General features: G+C 40.2%; 2 protein-coding genes across 3 annotated transcripts in view; one reads left to right on the top strand and one right to left on the bottom strand.

The window, feature by feature from the left end:
* The window catches only part of LOC128623034 (NACHT, LRR and PYD domains-containing protein 12-like), a 393,909-nt gene that overhangs the window by 251,494 nt on the left and 121,751 nt on the right, over positions 1-20,664 (top strand). The gene's annotated exons all lie outside the window — the stretch shown is intronic.
* LOC128623035 (NLR family CARD domain-containing protein 3-like) overlaps positions 1-20,664 on the bottom strand; it is a 96,748-nt gene that overhangs the window by 21,774 nt on the left and 54,310 nt on the right. For both annotated transcript variants that reach the window (XM_053649883.1, XM_053649884.1), the window contains exons 8-9: positions 17,368-17,541; positions 16,201-16,374 (exon numbers count right to left, since the gene is read on the bottom strand). In XM_053649883.1, the coding sequence (XP_053505858.1) occupies positions 16,201-16,374; positions 17,368-17,541 (348 nt within the window). The remainder of the gene's footprint in view (positions 1-16,200; positions 16,375-17,367; positions 17,542-20,664) is intronic.

The following is a 20,664-nucleotide window of genomic DNA, read 5'->3' as shown; positions in this document are numbered from 1 at the left end:
GCAGAACATTTCACAGTGGTAAGTTTTTTTTTAGGGCGGCTGTGGCTCAGGTGGTAGTGCGGGTTGTCCACTAATCGTAGGGTTGGCGGATCAATTCCTGGTCCACATGACTCCACATGCCAAAGTGTCCTTGGGCAAGACACTGAACCCCAAGTTGCTCCTGATGGCAAGTTAGTGCCTTGCATGGCAGCTCTGCTACCATTGGTGTGTGAGTGAATGAGTTAATGAGACACAGTGTAAAGTGCTTTGTATAAAAGCGCTATATAAGTGCAGACCATTTACCAAGTTTTTAATTTGTAACTCTCTCACCTTTCAGATACGATGTAAATTCTGACCCCACCGGCATGGCTAATTATGCTGTACACAGCCTCTGTATGTATATGGGTACTCATGCAATATATCTTTGGCAAGATAGGATTCTTGTGATTCATTCAATATAAACTGTTTCAAGATACAATCAAAACAGCAGCTACAATCACCGTCTCTGTCAGACTACCAACAAACTAACAAACACTTAAAGAAACTTAGGCAACTTGGCAAACTTTAGCTAGCATGTTAGCAGAGGTCTACAACTGAGCCACAACACAAAACTCCGCATTTTAACAGTCAACAGCCGATGCATATACTTAGATAATCAAACACACTTACAGGTTCTGATTCAGAATCACAAGATTGTCAGAGCAAAGTGGGAACTGCCCCACTTTTCAGGAGTATAGTGCATCCGGAAAGTATTCACAGCGCTTTACTTTTTCCCACATTTTGTTATGTTACAGCCTTATTCCAAAATGAATTCAATTCATTAATTTCCTCAAAATTCTACAAACAATACCCCATAATGACAACATGAAAGAAGTTTGTTTGAAATCTTTGCAAATTTATTAAAAATAAAAAACAAAAAAAGCACATTTACATAAATATTCACAGCCTTTGCTCAATACTTTCTTGAAGCACCTTTGGCACCAATTACAGCCTCAAGTCTTTTTAAGATTGATGCTACAAGCTTGGCACACCTATTTTTGGGCAGTTTTTCCCATTCTTCTTTGCAGGACCTCTCAAGCTCCATCAGGTTGGATGGGGAGCGTCGGTGCACAGCCATTTTCAGATCTCTCCAGAGATGTTCAATCGGGTTCAAGTCTGGGCTCTGGCTGGGACACTCAAGGACATTCACAGAGTTGTCCTGTAGACACTCCTTTGTTATCTTGGCTGTGTGCTTAGGGTCATTGTCCTGTTGGACGATGAACCTTCACCCCAGTCTGAGGTCCAGAGCGCTCTGGAGCAGGTTTTCATTAAGGATGTCTCTGTACATTGCTGCATTCATCTTTCCCTCGATCCTGACTAGTCTCCCAGTTCCTGCCATTGAAAAACATCCCCACAACATGATGCTGCCACCACCATGCTTCACTGTAGGGATGGTATTGTCCAGGTGATGACTGGTGCCTGGTTTCCTCCAGACACGACGCTTGTCATTCAGGCCAAAGAGTTCAATCTTTGGTCTGAGAGTCCTTCAGGTGCCTTTTGGCATACTCCAGGCGGGCTGTCATGTGCCTTTTACTGAGGAGTGGCTTCCATCTGGCCACTCTACCATTCAGGCCTGAATGGTGCAGTGCTGCAGAGATGGTTGCTCTTCTGGAAGGTTCTCCTCTCTCCACAGAGACACGCTGAAGCTCTGTCAGAGTGACCATCGGGTTTTTGGTCACCTCCCTGACTAAGGCCCTTCTCCCCCGATCGCTCAGTTTGGCCGGGCGGCCAGCTCTAGGAAGAGTCCTGGTGGTTCCAGACTTCTTCCATTTACGGATGATGGAGGCCACTGTGCTCATTGGGACCTTCAATGCTGCAGAAATGTTTCCGTACCCTTCCCCAGATCTGTGCCTCGATACAATCCTGTCTTGGAGGTCTACAGACAATTCCTTGGACTTCATGGCTTGGTTTGCGCTCTGACATGCAGTGTTAACTGTGGGACCTCATATAGACAGGTGTGTGCCTTTTCAAATCATGTCCAATCAACTGAATGTACCACAGGTAGACTCCAATCAAATTGTAGAAACATCTCAGGGAGGATCAGTGAAACAGGATGCATCTGAGCTCAATTTTGAGTGTCATGGTAAAGGCTGTGAATACTTATGTACATGTGTTTTTTTGTTTTTTATTTTTAATAAATTTGCAAAGATTTCAAACAAACTTCTTTCACGTTGTCATTATGGGGTATTGTTTGTAGAAATTTGAAGAAAATAATGAAATTAATCCATTTTGGAATAAGGCTGTAACATAACAAAATGTGGGAAAGTGAAGCGCTGTGAATAAGCGCTGTGCTCCGGATGCACTGTAGCCTCTGTACATTGCCTGCCTTGTACTCTCCCAGGTCCAGGAAGCTGTCCTCCGTATAATGCGCTTTGCACAAGCAAACGTTCATCTTGTACTGCTCAGGAACATACTGAGTTATAAATAAACACTAACCTTTAATTCCTGATTTCGTTGGTTTTCAGAAGGCCAAACAGAGGTTTTGCTTTCACACCAAAACACATAGCGTCTCAACGACATGGCACCTGAATTCACTGAAGCCTCGCCTTCTTTCTTCGTGGCTGCCTTTGGGTGGGATTATGCTGACTGATAGTGCACATTGTGAAGTAGCCAAATTACGGTAGTAAATCTGGACTTCGAACAATATGTTTCTAGCAGGTCTGGAGCAGTGTTCTCTGTTAGACACAATAAATCCCTTTGCAGGAAAATATGAGTTTTGGGGCTTTGCAGCGCTTATAAATGCACAAACAGATACATTACACTCCCAAACAGAAGGAGTAAAATCATATTACTATATGACCAGTTTAATAATGCTTATTCATTGAGGAACTTCTGTAACACAGATCTGGCAACTCTGTTCATAGCAGCTAGATGGAGACATACTGACTGAACATTCACTGGCAGAATAAACATTATTTCAGCTTTAAAGCATCATGAAACATTAAACTACATTTTCTGAGATTTTAACAGAGGCGTTCATATCGCACATCATAAAAGACAATCGTAGCATCTGTTAATTTTAATTGTAGGAGATAACTGGTTAATTTAGAGCTTTTTTCTGCTATTTTCATCTTCCGGGTTTAAAATCTTGTCCTGTCACATGTCACAGGCAGTGACGTGGCAACGTACTATAGTACTTTGTTGATGCGTCGGTGTCTCATAATTATTCATGAGCCTGCGTGTTCTTATCCTATTAGAAGATGCTGTCTCTTAATTATTCATGACAAAATGTGGTGCTTTCTTACAGATGTAGTAGATGAGGGAGGCGTTCAAATGGGTCAGAGGTGTTTGTTTCAGTGGTGTAAGAGTTCGAGTGTGTTTTCTTGGGACAGCTATGAGAATTGGAGAAAGGTGAACTTCGGACTTGCTCGTGAAAGCAGTTTGTATCCACACAATGATGCGGTACTCAGTCCCGAGGACTTTTACATCCCTTCAAATGAGGTATGTGTCTAATTTTTAAACGACAGTTTTACTTGCCTTTTGAGATAATTAAACTACTTAAAGCGCCGCAGGCAGTCACATGCAAAACTATGCAACGAGAGTCCCGATTGAAGAGAAGGAGCCTTCGCCTTTTTATTCGTGAAAAGCTTGAGCCTACTAGCCAACTACCATTCTGACACTCCTCCCATCCGTGCTACCTCCCGTTTTGTTTTGTGGACCTGCACCATTATCTATTGTGTTTCCATTTAGCCCTGGGAGGAGATAAGTCAGGAGGAGAGAAGTCCTCTGACTCATCTGCAAACTTTTTGTCACTATCCATCTTTATTGTGAGTGTTCTGAAGGCTTATCCCTCTCTTCCTCCCTTGCCTTTCCCTGCCAGGCCCACTCCCCCTCCCTTCTTCACACAGCCATCCACACCCATTTAAGCTGCATTTTACAAAAACATTGAGAGGTAGACTTGATCCTTTAAGTACAATGAGAAAATCAACATAAGTATTGTTGCAGTGGATTGCACTTTTTGCAAGCTATTTTTGTTCACTTTTTTGTTTTTATTTAAAAATCTAATTAGATTTATTTAACTGTTGATCTTTTTCGGTCCTATGACATTAACTTCTGATTTTAGTTTCCAAATTCTATTTTTTTTATTTTTAAAGAAAAGAACTTATATGACTGCAAAAAGTGGCCAAATGAGCTGAAAGGCTATCACTCAAGAGGTTGTGTTGTGTTTAACTGTTAACATTTACAGGCCTGTCGGCTCAAGCTGATATTTATCTGTTTATTTATTTATTTAAATCTAACGTTTCAAATAGGCTATAATGTTAAATTGCAAGGAAACATTAACCAGGGATTAATCAAGAATTTTGGACCCCATGAAGAAATTGCAATTTGCATTCGTATCTAAGCCCACAGTGTAGTAGTTCAAAAGCATGTAGGACACAAAGCTAAAAAATTAAAACTGTAGGAACGTAAAAAATAAATAAATAAATAAATAAATAATAATAATAAAAAAGTTAGGCATGTTTAGTATAATATGATTGATCTTGCAGTGACTGAAAAAATGTGAAGTTAATCTAACTTCAAAGTTTGATGCATCTTAGGGTACTGATGCGGACACACATGATGTTGGAGTTCATTCCCCAGTCAATGCCCACTGATGAGTCTTCTTGTTAGCAAAATCATTGATCTTTACAGATCTTTAAAATCCAATTCTTTTGCTAATAGGCTTTCATTGGAGAGTGCAAGGCTGTTCAGTCTATCCTGAGACATTGATGATTTCAGGTAGTTTTTCACCAATTTCAACTTGCTGAAAGCCTGTTCACCCCCAAAAGCAGTCACAGGCAGTGTGCAGAAAATCCTCAATCCAAAACAAATTTCTAGTTCTTATATTTTTATTTCAGCTCAAACAATCTCCAGTTTCATTTCTATTGAACATTCATGCTGAACATTCCTGCTGAACACTTCTGCTGAACACTTCTGCTGATCATTTCTGCTGATCATTTCTACTGATCATTTCTGCTGAAAATGACTTTTTTCTCCCTTCCCTTTCCCAAATATTTCATTGAGAAGAAAAAACAAACCAAGCAACACTCAGCAGAAATTGTTCACAGTTTTTCTTCTCTTTATACTAACAAAGGAAAACGAAATTAAAAGTACGAACACCAAAAACAAACCCGCCCCCGCGCCCCCCCGGCTCATCATGGCTACCCAATAACTGTCGCTGGTTATATAGATATATTAAAACCTAACAACACGCACAAAAATTTAAGTGGGAACTGTCTGTAACTCAAGTATACAATAAAGGGATGCCATTTATAAAAAAAACTTGTCCGTACAACCCCTCATCGTATACCTTATTTTCTCGAGTTTTAGAAAAAAAAATTACGTCATTTAGCCACTGGGAGATAGATGGATATTTAGCAGACTTCCAGTGCAACAGTAGGGAACATCTTGCTATAAGGGATGTGAAAGCAATAACATCCTTTTGTATCGAGTTCAGTGGAAATGAGGTGTCAGGAATCCCAAATACAGCAATCAATGGACAAGGTTTTAAATCTACTCTGAGAATAGTGGACATGATGGTAAAAAAAAAAAAGTCCAAAAACTGTGGAGATCAGGGCAGAAGAAAAACATATGTCCAAGATGACAGGGAGAGCCATGGCATTTATCACACTTGTCCTCTACGTCCGGATATATTACACAAAGTCTCGACTTGGACAGATGGACTCTGTGTAAAACTTTGAACTGGATAAGTCCAAGATGAGCACAAGTGGTGGTAGACTGTAACCTCCCTATAGCATGTTCCCAACACTCCTCACTTATCTGTACTCCTAACTCTGTTTCCCACGCATTCCTAATTTTGGTACTCGACTCACTACCTAGCGCCAGAATAAAATCATAAATCCTAGAGATCATTCCTCTCTGATGTGGATTGTTTGAAAACAAGCTTTCCCAAGCCTGTTCAGGAGGCGCAGAGGGGAAATCAGAAAAACATCTAGAAACAAAATTCCGAATTTGAAAATACCGAAAGAAATGCGTCACAGGGAGGTCATAAGTGGATGCCAGATTGGCAAAGTTATCAAACACACCATTGGCATACAGATTTCTAACTTGTTTAATACCCTTGTCATACCACACTGAGAATGTGGAGTCAAAATACGATGGAGGAAATAGATGGTTGTTGACTAAAGGACCCAAAGAGGATGCACCTACAAATTTAAAGTGCCGTCTAAATTGATACCAAGTCTTAAGTGTGTTGAGAACAACTAGATTATCAGTATATAGGGAGAGTTTTGTAGGTAGAGAGGAACTGAGTAAAGCAGGTGAAGAGGACTCCCTACAAGAAGATAGTTCCAATTTAGACCAAGAAGATCCAGGAGATTTAACCCAGTAGCAAAGTTTATGGATGTGCGCAGCCCAGTAATAGAATTGAAAATTGGGTAATGAAAGTCCTCCACTAAGTCTACATTTCTGCAATAAAGATTTACTAACCCTTGGTGGCTTCCCACCCCAATAAAAGTACTAATTATCGTATCCAATGAATCAAAGAATGATTTTGGCAGAGAAGGAGGCACTTGCTGGAACAAGAAAAGAAACTTCGGTAGTATATACATTTTGACGTCATTGATCCTGTCAATTAGAGAAAGGGGGAGGTTACCCCAACTCTGAATGTTGGATTTAACCTTTGAGATAAGGGGAGTGAAGTTAGCTGATGAAAGATTAGATAAAGAACGTGTCACGTTGATACCTAGGTATTTAAAACCTGACTGACTAAATCGAAAAGGTCGATTTGACTGTTGGAGAGAAAATGCTGCAGTATTGACAGGAAAACAGTCGCTTTTATCTAAATTTAATTTATAACCAGAGACAACACCGAAGGACTCCAGAACACCCAAGACAGCAGGCATAGAGGCAATAGGATCGGTTACATACAATAACAAATCATCAGCATATATTGATAATTTGTATTCTACACCATATCGAACTATTCCTTTAAACAAGGGAGAAGATCTTAATGCGATAGACAGAGGCTCGATAGCGACAGCAAAAAGCAGAGGTGATAAGGGACAGCCTTGGCGACACCCACGTCCGAGAGCAAAATAATCTGAATAAATATCATTTGTCTGAACCCTGGCATTAGGGGATGAGTAAAGGAGGCGAATCCAAGAAATAAACTTTTCCCCATATCCGAACTTCCTCAAGACTGTAAACAAATTCTCACACTCAACCCTGTCAAATGCTTTTTCAGCATCTAATGAAATCACAATCTCAGGAAGCTCAGCAGAATGCTTTGAATAAATTATATTAAAGAGTGTGCGGGTATTAAAAAACAATTGACGTCCCTTTATAAAACCGTTCTGCTCTTCAGATATAATATAAGGGAGTACATTCTCTAAACGAGATGCCATTACTTTCGCCAACACCTTTACATCTGCATTAAGCAGAGACAGGTCTATAAAAACCACAAGAGGATGTATCCTTACCCTCCTTAAGAAGGAGCGCTATCATGGCTTGTGTCAGAGTTGGAGGAAAAGACCCACATTCCAAGGATTCGTTGAACAAAGCCAAAAGCAATGGAGCTAATTTTCTAATAAATCTTTTAAAAAATTCAATTGGAAACCAGTCCGGGCCAGGAGCTTTGTTAGATTGCATAGTTTTAACTGAATTTAAAATTTCTTCAAGAGAGAGTGGGGAGTCCAGTTGCATGGCAGTATTCGAAGGGTTACAAAGGTTTTGAAGAAATGCATTCACTTTAGTATTGTCTGTAGGAAATTCGGACATATAAAGAGAAAACGATTTAAAAGTAGCATTAATTTCCATGGGATCTGTAGTGACAAGATTATAAGTGTTTTTAACACTAGGTATGAGACGGGAAGTGGCCTGTCACCGTAGCTGATGTGCCAGTAAACGACTCGGCTTGTCGCCATGTTCATAGTATGAACCACGAGTACATAACAACAAGCGTTCCGCCTCTTTAGTCGAAATAAGATTAAATTCTGCCTGCAAATCAAGACGCTGTTTAAGAAGAGGGGTTCAATGCACATCTCTGATCGAGGTTAATGATAGCAGATGTAAGTTCATTAACCCTAGCGGTGCGTTTTTTAATACAGAGAGCAGAGTAAGAAATAATCTGTCCTCTGATATAGGATTTAAGTGTCTCCCATAATAATGAATAAGAGGTGGAGTCATTCTGATTGAAGAAAAGAAAGTCATCAATAGAAGTAGAAATGAACTCACAGAATACACTGTCTGCCAAAAGAAGATAATTAAATCTCCAAGGCGGTGGGCTACGTTTATAAACAGAAAGATGTATATCTAATTGTAGAGGCGCATGATCAGAAATTACAATACCCAAATAGTCAGAAGAGACTTCACAAGGATCAAGTGCTGTCTATAAAAAAAATAATCAATACTCGAATAGGAATGATGCACCTGGGAGAAGAAAGAAAACTTTTTAAGAGAGGGATTACGGGATCTCCAGGGACCAATCTCCCTCTCTCCTTTCGCCGAGCCCCACACGAATTTATGGAGATACTAGAGATCCAGATCCTTTCTGCCTCTGGATGGAGCTCAAATCTTCTCTAATTCCAGACTGCTGGGACTACGGCTGCTCCTAAGGCCATACAGACTTCATATAAGTCAATATTGAACTTTTTCACATTATCTGTTGTTACCCAGATGAGGATGGGTTCCCTTCTGAGTCGGGTTCCTCTCAAGGTTTCTTCCTCTTAAAACATCTTAGGGAGTTTTTCCTTGCCACCGTCGCCACTCAGTGGCTTGCTCAGTTGGGATAAATTCACACCTTTAATATCTGTATACCGTGTTGATATTTCTGTAAAGCTGCTTTGAGACAATGTCTATTGTAAAAAGCGCTATACAAATAAAATTGAATTGAATTAAAATTGAATTGAATCAACGAGACCGTTCTGACACATAAAATCGGAAAATGTTTTAGACATAGTAGATTGATTCAGAGAACGGGGATTAGATTGATCCGAGTTTGGGTCAAAAGCACAGTTTAAATCTCCCCCGAAAATCAACAGGTGAGTATTTAAGAAAGGGAGATTGCTCAACAATCTATTAGCAAATTCTACATCATCAAAGTTTGGAGCGTATACATTTACCAACAATACCTGTCTTTGCATTAGAGCACCAACTATAATATATCTACCATTCACATCAGCAATAACGCTAGTGGAGGAAAACTGTGCTCTTCAGTCATATCTGTCAGCTTCAGAATGGGTGTAAATGTTTTACATATGGTTGCTGTGATCTGGGACCTTGCACTCCATGCTATCCATTGCAACAAAAAATATGTTGTTTCTGAGTGCATACCCTGGTATAACGATAAAACGCGTACCTTAAAACAGACCACTCTGCAATTAGAACGTAAATGGCGTCAAACCAAATGCGTAATATTTCACACAGCATGGAAGGAGAGCCTCCTGAAATATAGAAAATCTCTTAGCGATGCTAGAAAAGTCTCTCTCTCCACCTTAATAGGAGATAACAAAAACAATTCTAGATTTCTATTCAACACAGTAGCAAAATTAACTAGGAATAAAACCACTACAGAAAGAAGCACTCAATCATTACATAGCAGTGAAGATTTCATGAAATTTTTCATTGGTAAGATTGAAAATGTGAAATTCAGGCTATTAAATTAAAACCAGACAGTATTATAACTAACCCTATAGATGATAATATAGCAATATCAGATCAAGGTTTACAATGTTTTACTCCCCTTAGAGAGACCGAACTACCTACATTAATCTTTTCAGCGAATTCATCAACTTGCATACCAGATCCTGTACCTACATGTTTCTTTAAACAGATTTGTCCTGGAGTAATTGAACCACTTTTAAAGATAATCAGTTCTTCCCTTAGCACTGGCTATGTACCTAAATCACTTAAATTAGCAGTTATTGAACCCCTGATTAAAATACATCACCTTGACCCCTCTCAACTGTCCAGCTATAGACCAATATCAAATCTCCCCTTCATCTCCAAGATCTTAGAAAATGTTGCAGCACAGCAGCTATGCTCGTACTTACATAGGAATAACATTCATGAAATGTATCAGTCAGGATTTAGACCTCATCATAGCACAGAGACAGCGTTAGTTAAAGTAGTAAATGACCTTCTACTGGCCTCTGATCAGGGTTGTGTCTCGCTGCTTGGGTTACTTGACCTTAGTGCAGCTTTTGATACTATAGATCATACTATTCTCCTTGATAGATTAGAAAATGTTGTTGGCATTAAGGGAACAGTCCTCTCCTGGCTCAGGTCTTATTTGACCGATCGTTATCAGTTCGTAGATGTAAATGGAGACTTCTCCACGCATAACGAGGTTAAATTTGGTGTTCCACAAGGTTCTGTTTTAGGCCCACTGCTTTTTACTTTATATATGCTACCTCTCAAATTATTCATAAACCTGGAATTAGCTTCCACTGTTATGCTGATGATACACAGCTGTATATTTCAGCGAAGCCAGATGACAGACAGCAGCTTAGTAAAGTTGAAGAATGTGTAAAGGACATTAGACGTGGGATGCTAGCTAACTTCCTTTTACTTAATTCTGATAAGACAGAAATACTTTTTATTAGGACCACGTGTAGCTAGAAGTAAGCTTTCTGATCGCATGGTTACTCTGGATGGTCTACCTGTTTCATCATGTGCAGCAGTAAAAGACCTTGGAGTGATTATTGACTCCAGCCTATCATTTGATGCTCATGTAGATAATATTACTAGGATAGTCTTCTTTCATCTCAGAAATATTTTAAAGATAAGAAATATATTGTCACTACATGATGCAGAAATATTAGTTCATGCTTTTGTCACCTCTAGACTAGATTATTGTAATGCCTTACTGTTACTGTCTGGATGGTCCAGTAGGAGCATAAACAAACTCCAGTTAGTCCAGAATGCAGCTGCTAGAGTCCTAACTAGAACCAGAAGGTACGACCACATCACCCCAATCTTATCCACACTGCATTGGCTCCCAGTGAAATCTCACATTGATTATAAAATACTATTATTAACCTATAAAGCACTAAACCAGGGGTCGGGAACCTATGGCTCGCGAGCCAGATGTGGCACTTTTGATGGCTGCATCTGGCTCGCAGACAAATCTTTAATAAAAAAAATAATAACGTTAAAAATATATAACATTCTCATGTATTTCAATCCATTCATTTCCTACCGCTCATGTTCATTGTTGCAGGTGGCTGGAGCCAATCACAGCTGTCCTCCGGGACAACACCAAATTTTTATTGGATAATGCGTAACGTACACGGGTCATTGTGAGATCAGGAAGTAAACTTCCCTCCTTTTAATCAAGTAGTCAGCTAGCTAAGTGCAGAAACCCTTTTATCGAAGAAGATGGCTAAAAGAAAAAAAGATGAGGAGTATCGTACTTTTCAGCAGGAATGGACAGAGGAATTCACCTTTGTGGAGAGAGCAGGTTCTGCAGTGTGTCTAATATGCAATGATAAAATTGCATCGATGAAACGGTCAAATATAAAGCGGCACTTCGACACACGCCATACTACATTTGCATTGAAATATCCTGCGGGGGACAGCAGGAAGAAAGCATGTCAAGAGCTACTGTGCAGAGTGCAAGCTAGTCAGCAGCAACTCCGTGTTTGGACCCAACAAGGTGACTGGAATTCGGCTAGCTTTGCTGGTGCTTTAGCAATTGTGAGAAACGGAAAGCCATTCACAGATGGGGAGTATGCCAAAACATTCATGCTTGATGTTGCCAAAGAACTTTTTGACGACTTTTCGGATAAAGACAAGATAATCAAACGAATAAAAGACATGCCTCTGTCGGCAAGAACTGTTCACGATCGTACCATCATGATGGCAAATCAAATTGAGGCAACACAAGTGAAGGACATAAATGCAGTACCATTCTTTTCTCTCGCTTTGGATGAGTCAACAGACGTAAGCCATTTATCAGTTCAGCGTGATTGCAAGGTATGCTGTCGGTGACACACTACGTGAGGAAAGTCTTGCTGTTTTGCCTATGAAAGGGACAACAAGAGGGGAGGATTTATTCAAGTCTTTCACTGAGCTCGCTAAAGAAAAAAAATCTACCGATGGATAAACTTATTTCGGTGTGTACTATGGTGCTCCGTGCATGGTGGGGAAAAACAGAGGATTCGTAGTGCTTCTTCGTGAACATGAAAAAAGACCCATCCTAAGTTTTCACTGCATCCTACATCAGGAGGCGCTTTGTGCTCAGATGTGTGGCGAGCAGCTTGGTGAGGTGATGTCGCTGGTCATTCGGGTGGTCAACTTTATTGTTGCCCGAGCTTTAAATGATCGCCAGTTTAAAACACTGCTGGATGAAGTTGGGAATAATTATCCTGGTCTGCTTCTGCACAGCAATGTGCGTTGGTTGTCAAGAGGGAAGGTGCTCAGCCGTTTCGCGGCTTGTCTGAGCGAAATCCGGACTTTTCTTGAAATGAAAAACGTCGAGCATCCTGAGTTAGCTAACATTGAGTGGCTCCTGAAGTTCTACTATCTCGTGGACATGACTGAACATCTGAACCAGCTCAATGTGAAAATGCAAGGCGTTGGAAATACAGTCTTATCCCTTCAACAAGCAGTGTTTGCATTTGAAAACAAGCTAGAACTCTTCATCGCCGACATTGAAACAGGTCGTTTACTACACTTTGAAAAACTGGGAGAGTTTAAAGATGCATGCACAGCAAGTGACCCTGCTCAACATCTTGATCTTCAGCAGCTAGCGGGCTTCACATCTAATCTCCTGCAGTCATTCAAAGCGCGCTTTGGAGAATTTCGTGAGCGCACTCGTCTTTTTAAGTTCATCACCCATCCACATGAGTGTGCAGTGGACAGCGCCGACCTGAGTTACAGCCCCGGTGAGATTCTGAGCTACAAGCTGCTGACCTGAAGGCCTCAGACATGTGGGTGAATAAGTTCAAGTCACTGAATGAAGATTTGGAAAGACTCGCACGACAGCAAGCAGAGTTGGCGAGCAAACACAAGTGGGGAGAAATGAAAAAACTTCAACCCGCGGACCAGCTGATTGTCAAAACTTAGAACGCGCTTCCCGTCACATACCACACACTGCAGCGTGTGAGTATTGCTGTACTGACAATGTTTGGCTCTACGTATGCATGTGAGCAGTCTTTCTCACATCTGAAGAACATTAAGACCAACCTACGATCACGTTTAACGGATGGAAGTCTCAACGCGTGCATGAAGCTTAACCTCACCACGTATCAACCAGACTACAAAGCCATCAGCAAAACCATGCAGCACCAGAAGTCGCATTAATGGTAAGAAGTACTTTATTCATCATTGGTTAGCAACAGCATAACAACGTTATTAAAAAGAATTCAGAGACTTATTGTACTTTAAAAGTGTTGGTCTTACATAAAATGCACACATTTACTTGTATTTAGTTTTAAACATATCGTATGGCTCTCACGGAATTACATTTTAAAATATGTGGCGTTCATGGCTCTCTCTTAGCCAAAAAGGTTCCCGACCCTTGCACTAAACGGTCTCACACAACAGTATCTAAGCGACCTTTTGTTTTTCTATGATCCCCCCACGCCTACTTAGATCAAAAGATGCAGGCTATTTGACGGTACCTCGAACAGCGAAGGCTACAGCAGGGGGAAGAGCTTTCTCTTATAGAGCCCCACAGTTATTGAACAGTCTTCCAATTAGTGTTCGGGACTCAGACACAGTCTCAGTGTTTAAGTCTAGGCTTAAAACGTATTTGTTTACTCAAGCCTACCCTGACTAGACTTTCTGTTACACTAAGCACAGTCCTAATAATCTTTTCTCTCCCTCTCTCCTTTTGCCGAGCCACACAATTTTATGGAGATACTAGAGATCCTGATCCACTCTGCTATCCAGACCTGCCTGATCCGTTTCGGATGTCCTACCTCTGGATGGAGCTCTCATCTACGCCAATTCCAGATTGCTGGGACTATGGCTGCTTCTAAGGCCAAACAGACTCCATATAAATCCATAATGAACATTTTCACACTATCTGTTGTTTCCCAGATGAGGACGGGTTCCCTTCTGAGTCGTTCCTCTCAAGGTTTCTTCCTCTTTAAACATCTTAGGGAGTTTTTCCTTGCCACCGTTGCCACTCAGTGGCTTGCTCAGTTGGGATAAATTCGTACCTTTAATATCTGTATACCGTGTTGATATTTCTGTAAAGCTGCTTTGAGACAATGTCTATTGTAAAAAGCGCTATACAAATAAAATTGAATTGAATTTTCTGACTCTCCTGAGTTGCATCTTCTTGTGTCATCTCATCATGCATGTGATCCCTGTTCTGCTTTCGTCTCTCTTCACTCTGAAATTGAGCAAGGATCTCCATTGCTTGTGCTACTAAGGGGGCCTCTGTGAGCAGGCAGTCCCATTCATTACAAATAGCCTGTATTTCTTCTTGTACTGTCTTGATGTTTGCAGCCTCAATATCCAGAGAAATATCTCCTGGCTGTGGAATCAGGTTTTGTTTGTCAATGCACTGTAGGACTTTTACCCACATGGGATGACTGCATCAAATGTCTTGAAATAATTCTTCAAACCATTTGCCTTAGACTTGGCTTCACTTGCTCCTACTGTTGACCAATTTTGAAAGTCTTTTTTTTATCAAAATTAACTTTCATGAGAATAAACATTTGATTATTGGTAATATCAATAGGCCCCCAGCTGCGCTGACAGAGTCTACATTGTGCATTGTCAACTATAAATTCTGTATGCAGGTATAAAGACATGATTATTCTTGGTGACTTTAATTGCAACTGGCTTGATCGTTCTTCCTCTGGCGATAAAAATCTATTTGGTAGTGCAAATTTTGTTCAACTAATCAATGAACTGACTAGAGTGGATAGTCGGTCCTCATCCTTGTTAGACCTGATACTGGTCACTAATCTGAAAGGACAGTTAAATCTGGTGTCTTGTCTGATTGTTTTAGTGATCATTTTATTATATTCTGTGTTTGGAAAATCAGAACCCCTTGTGCTCCTCCTAAATATATTAGATTGCATCAATTTAAAAATATTAACGCTGATCATTTCATACACGACTTTTTTTACACTAAATTTCTATTAACTGGGACAGGTTTCAGCTAATTCCATTTACTGAAGATGCATGGGACTTCCTTCATTCTGAAGTTATCAACGTTAATTGATAAACATTTTCCTTTTAGAACGCTTACAGTCAAAAGTAATCACTTACCCTGGATCAACTCTCATCTGATTAATCTTTTTAAACAAAGGGATAAAGCCTGGGCCAAATATCATTCTTCTAAAGCTGACTTGGACTGGGAAATCTATAGACATCTTAGGAATCAATGTACGACTCAAACAAGGAATGCCAAATCCAAATACAATAGAGACTGTCTTTCTCATGACATTTTTAATCCCAAACAGTTTTGGAAGCACCTGAATCATGTTCTCAATAAAAGCAACAAAACTACTGTGAATCAACTAAGGGTTGATAACGTAACTATTACCGATCCTTTTTTTATTTCTCAGGCTTTATACCAGCACTTCATTTCTATCTGTGGACCCCAACATGTTAACTCCTACGCTAAAGCTGGCTCCTCCACCTTGCCATTTGCTTCAAGCTCATTCTCTTTTAAAAGTAAAGTAAAGATGAGATCAGCGCTCAGTTCAAAAGCTTGCATCTCTGATGGTATGGGAATGCAGTGGTGTCTATGGAATGGGCAGCTTGCACATCTGGAATGGCACCATCAATGCTGAAAGGTATTATACAGGTTTTAGAGCAACATCTGCTTCCATCCAGATTCCATCCCATCTTTACTTCTGAGACTCTGCCTCTCTAAGATACTCTTTTTATACCCAATCATGTTACTGACCTGTTGCCAACTAACCTCCAGCTGTTTGTTTTTAGTAACACTTACTTTTCCAGTCTTTTGTTGTCCCTGTCCCAAATCTTTTGGGACGTGTTGTGGCTACCAAATTCAAAATTACCTTATTTTTTTCCTTAAAATGGTACATTTCTTCAGCGTAAACATTTGGTATATTTTCTATGTTCTATTGTGAATTACATGAGTTTATGAGATTTGAAAATCATTGCCTTCTGTTTTTTTTTTTTTTTTTTTTTTTTTTACACTTTACACAGCATCCCAATTTTTTTGGAATTGGGGTTGTAATTATAATGAGGTTAAATGATTAGTCTCAAATTTTTTTATCTAAACATTTATCTAAAAAGGTCATTACTCACTCCAGTATCTGTAGTTTGTAATGTTCATCATCCCTAAGAGCAGAGAGCAGCTTCACTCCTGAGTCTCCTATTTTATTATTGTACAGATCCAGTTCTCTCAGGTGTGAGGGGTTTGATCTCAGAGCTGAAGTCAGAGAAGCACAGCCTTCATCTGAGACACCACACTTACACAACCTGCAGAGAGACACAATGACACAGTGTTTGTTGCAGACCAGTGGTTTCCTCTGAAAAGTTCTTCCTTTAACAACATTATTGTTCAGTGTTTTTTTTCTTATAGAAGACACATGAACTTCAGTGAATTATAGAGATTTCTGCAGGTGTTTTGCTTGTCCCCTTTGGTTTCGCTTCCACCTCCTTCAGTATTACATTTTGTGCTCTTAATGTATATCTGTACATTAAAACCTTCAGTAGTGAGCATGCACTGTGATCTCCTCTCATACACACACCTATTTATCCTGTTCTCAACTTCAGCTCTGTGTTACTATATGAATGTATTTGAGTCAGTGGGTTTCCTCATAGACATTATTTATTTAATCACAAAATGTGTGATAATACGGGATGATTTTAGGACCTTAGTGAAAGAACTATCTGAATCTCTATGGTTTTAATACTGCTTGTTTATTGAGAAAGATATCTGGCAACCCTGTTCATAGAGGCTAGAAGAAGATGTATTCAATTAACTATTTCAGTTTTAAGAACAATAAAAAACCATCCAAAGTATTGTTGCTGTGGCTTACAATTTTTTTTTTTTGCAATCTCTCCTTTGCTCCTTATTAAACGTAGATGTCTTTACCTTTTCATTTTTGAAAGTCTATTATTATTATTTAGATAATTTCCATTTCACTGCTGCTTTAAACCCTGCAGTTCACATACAATGCATTTAATTTGTTTCCCAAGTGCAGTTTGTGTGATTAATTACAATGTTTTAGTAAATTTCACAGTAATTTCAGACACATTGCAGTCGCATCAAGTCACGTTTTGTTCTGCAGCTTCTCACATACGTACATCTGATCCAAAGACTCTGTGACAAATCATCAGTGTGCAGTGAAAGGTAGCTTCCTCCTCAGGACATCGATGATGAACCTAAAACTTCTGATTCAGTCTCACTATTAGAGAATGTGTCTTACTGAGGAGCAGGTCATGTGACTCTCAGAGAGATGATCTTACCTCAGTGTCTCCAGTTTACATTGAGGATTCTCCAGTAAATCAGAGAGACTCTTCACTCCTGAGTCTCCTAGTTTATTAGAGGACAGAAACAGTTGTCTCAGGTGTGAGGGGTTTGATCTCAGAGCTGAAGTCAGAGCAGCACAGCCTTCATCTGAGACACCACAATTATACAAACTGTAGAGAGACACAATGACACACTCTTTATCAACGGATTTTCATCTTGGTTTAAGACTTACTTTAAAGATGATCTGTTTGTAAAATAATTTTATTATTCAGAATGACATGAGGATTTAATATCACCTGTTTATTCTAATTAACAATGTAATTAAAAATGATCAAACTGTGTTATATTTTATAGAAATTTTTTTATATTTTTTTTATAATTTTTTATTTTATAGAAATTACCTTTTCCTCTCTACTCTGTCCCCCTCCTCCCCCTTCCCCTACTTCTCTCACTGCAGATGACTTTGCGACTTTCTTTACCAACAAGGTTACATCAATCAGAAACCTGTTCTCAGCCCCAGACATGCATAGACTGACTCCTCCTCCGGGTAACTCCCAACTGACTTCCTTCTCTCTCCTCTCAGAGACTGATGTCTCTAAACTCCTCCTCTCTAGCCATCCCACAACCTGTCCTCTTGACCCTATCCCTTCTCACCTTCTTCAGTCCATCTCTCACACACTATTACCTGCACTCACACACATCTTTAACACATCGCTCTCTACTGGCACATACCCTACCTCATTTAAGCAAGCCCGGGTTACCCCACTGCTTAAAAAACCATCACTCAACCCTGCTATAGTTGACAACTACAGACCTGTTTCCCTACTCCCTTTTCTTTCAAAAACTCTTGAAAGAGACGTTTTTAATCAACTCTCAAATTTTCTCACACAGAACAACCTTCTGGACACCAAGCAGTCTGGCTTCAAGAGCAACCACTCCACGGAGACTGCTCTGCTTTCCGTCACTGAAGCCTTACGACTAGCAAGAGCAACCTCTAGATCATCTGTCCTCATCCTACTTGACCTCTCTGCTGCTTTCGACACTGTGAACCATCAGATTCTCCTGTCAACTCTCTCCAGCCTGGGCATCACTGGAACGGTTCTGCGCTGGGTGGAATCCTATCTCTCTGACAGATCCTTCAAGGTATCATGGAGGGGAGGTATTTCTGAAACTCAGCAACTCACAACTGGCGTTCCACAGGGGTCAGTTCTGGGTCCACTCCTCTTTTCTATCTACACTACATCTCTAGGGCAGGTGATTGAGTCTCATGGCTTCTCATATCATTGCTATGCTGATGACACCCAGCTCCATTTGTCCTTCCAGCCTGACGATCCATCCGTCTCTGCACGCATCTCTGCTTGCCTTTTGGACATCTAGGTCTGGATGAAGGAAAACCATCTTAAACTTAACCTGGCAAAATCTGAGCTTCTCGTCATCCCAGCCTGTCCCTCAATCAACCACAACCTCACTGTACAGCTCGGCTCACTCACACTCATGCCAACCAGGACGGCCAGGAACCTTGGGGTGATTCTTGATAATGGCTTGACCTTTGCAGACCATATCTCAGCAACTGCAAGGTCCTGTAGGTTCATCCTTTACAACATCAAGAAAATCCGACCCTACATCACCAAACAGGCTACACAGATTCTAGTCCAGGCTCTTGTTATCTCTAAACTGGACTACTGCAACTCACTGCTTTCAGGCCTCCCAGCCAGCTCCATCAAACCCCTTGAGATGATTCAGAATGCTGCAGCGCGCCTCGTCTTCAACCAGTCCAAGAGAACCCATGTCACACCCCTCTTCATCTCCCTCCACTGGCTTCCTGTAGCTGCCCGCATCAAGTTCAAGGCCTTGATGCTCACCTACAAGACCTTGTCAGGAACAGCACCCTCCTACCTCAACTCTCTCCTGAAGGCCTACGTTCCCTCTCGCAATCTGCGATCGATTAGCGACGACGTTTAGCAGTTCCAACTCAGCGTGGCGCAAGGTCCCTTTCCGAAACCTTCACACTAACTGTTCCTCAGTGGTGGAATGCACTTCCAATATCAATCCGGACCGCAGAATCTCTCACCATCTTCAAAAAACAACTAAAGACCCACCTCTTCAATGAACACCTAACAAACTCATAATAATAATTTAAAAAAAAAAAAAAAAAATGCACTTACACCTCTACTCTGCACTTTGCTTCTTCTGGAATTCAATTAATAGATCTCGTATGGTAGCACTTCTTGTATTGTTCTCTGCTTGATATCGCTTTGCTTGTATCTTTCTCATTTGTAAGTCGCTTTGGATAAAAGCGTCTGCTAAGTGAATAAATGTAAATGTAATGTAAATATTTGGTCACGATCTCCCCTTCTGGCAACGCGCTCAGAGACATGAGAGGGCGCGCGCATGCACGAGCTACGTGCACGAGTGCTCAGATTTAAGATTTAAGAAAAAAAGAGAAAATCTATGGTTTATATAACAATCTTAGGTTTCTCATCAAAACAGGACCGAGTACCTCAACTCTAGTATTAACATAAACCAATGACTTATTAAATCTTGTGGGGATGTTGGCGCTGACGGGTAGAATAACGCAGTGGTAATGTGGTTGTTGCAGAATCTCAGGGGCTCATTTCTCAGCTCGGCGAGAGTGTGGAGTTCGATTTTATTCAGGGCATTTAAAATATATGATCAAATCATGTTGGATGTACGAAAAAAATTATGTTAATGTTACTCAATTCAGTCAAGTGGAACCGATGTACACATGTGAATTAAGTAAATTCAATGAACTGCTCTTCAGTGTGTGGACTTCTTTGTTCACTTTAAACACATTTTTTCAATACTGAAAATTTAAATCTAAGAAAAGAACAAACGTTTTCATTGGTAAAAAAGGAGAACATGGAATTCATTCAACGCTACTTTGAGGAAGGACATACATATTTACACATGCACACACAAATCTTTGACTTTCTATGCTACACCATGCTTTCTACATGACTTTCTGTACTGAACCCCTCCCAAATCTAATTGAATCCACACTTTGAACTTGAACTCGTCACTGACATTCTGCAAAAACCACACTGCCAGTGTGCTATTCTAGCACACACATGATCATAGTTTACATAATTTAATCTTGTAAATAGAAACTTGTTTAAATTAAGATTAGCATAAGCGATGAGAAACGTAATTTTTTTGTAAACCATATGTAATATTTTTTCTTAACTCTAAGTGACCAAACATTCCAGTTTTTCAGTGTATTTAAAAAAAAAGACTCTGTCTGCAAGAATAAGAAAATAAGCGTTAGTGCATCG

The sequence above is a fragment of the Ictalurus furcatus genome, chromosome 19 (assembly GCF_023375685.1).
Source record: "Ictalurus furcatus strain D&B chromosome 19, Billie_1.0, whole genome shotgun sequence".
Taxonomy (NCBI): domain Eukaryota; kingdom Metazoa; phylum Chordata; class Actinopteri; order Siluriformes; family Ictaluridae; genus Ictalurus; species Ictalurus furcatus.
This window is presented reverse-complemented; position numbering and strand designations above follow the sequence as displayed.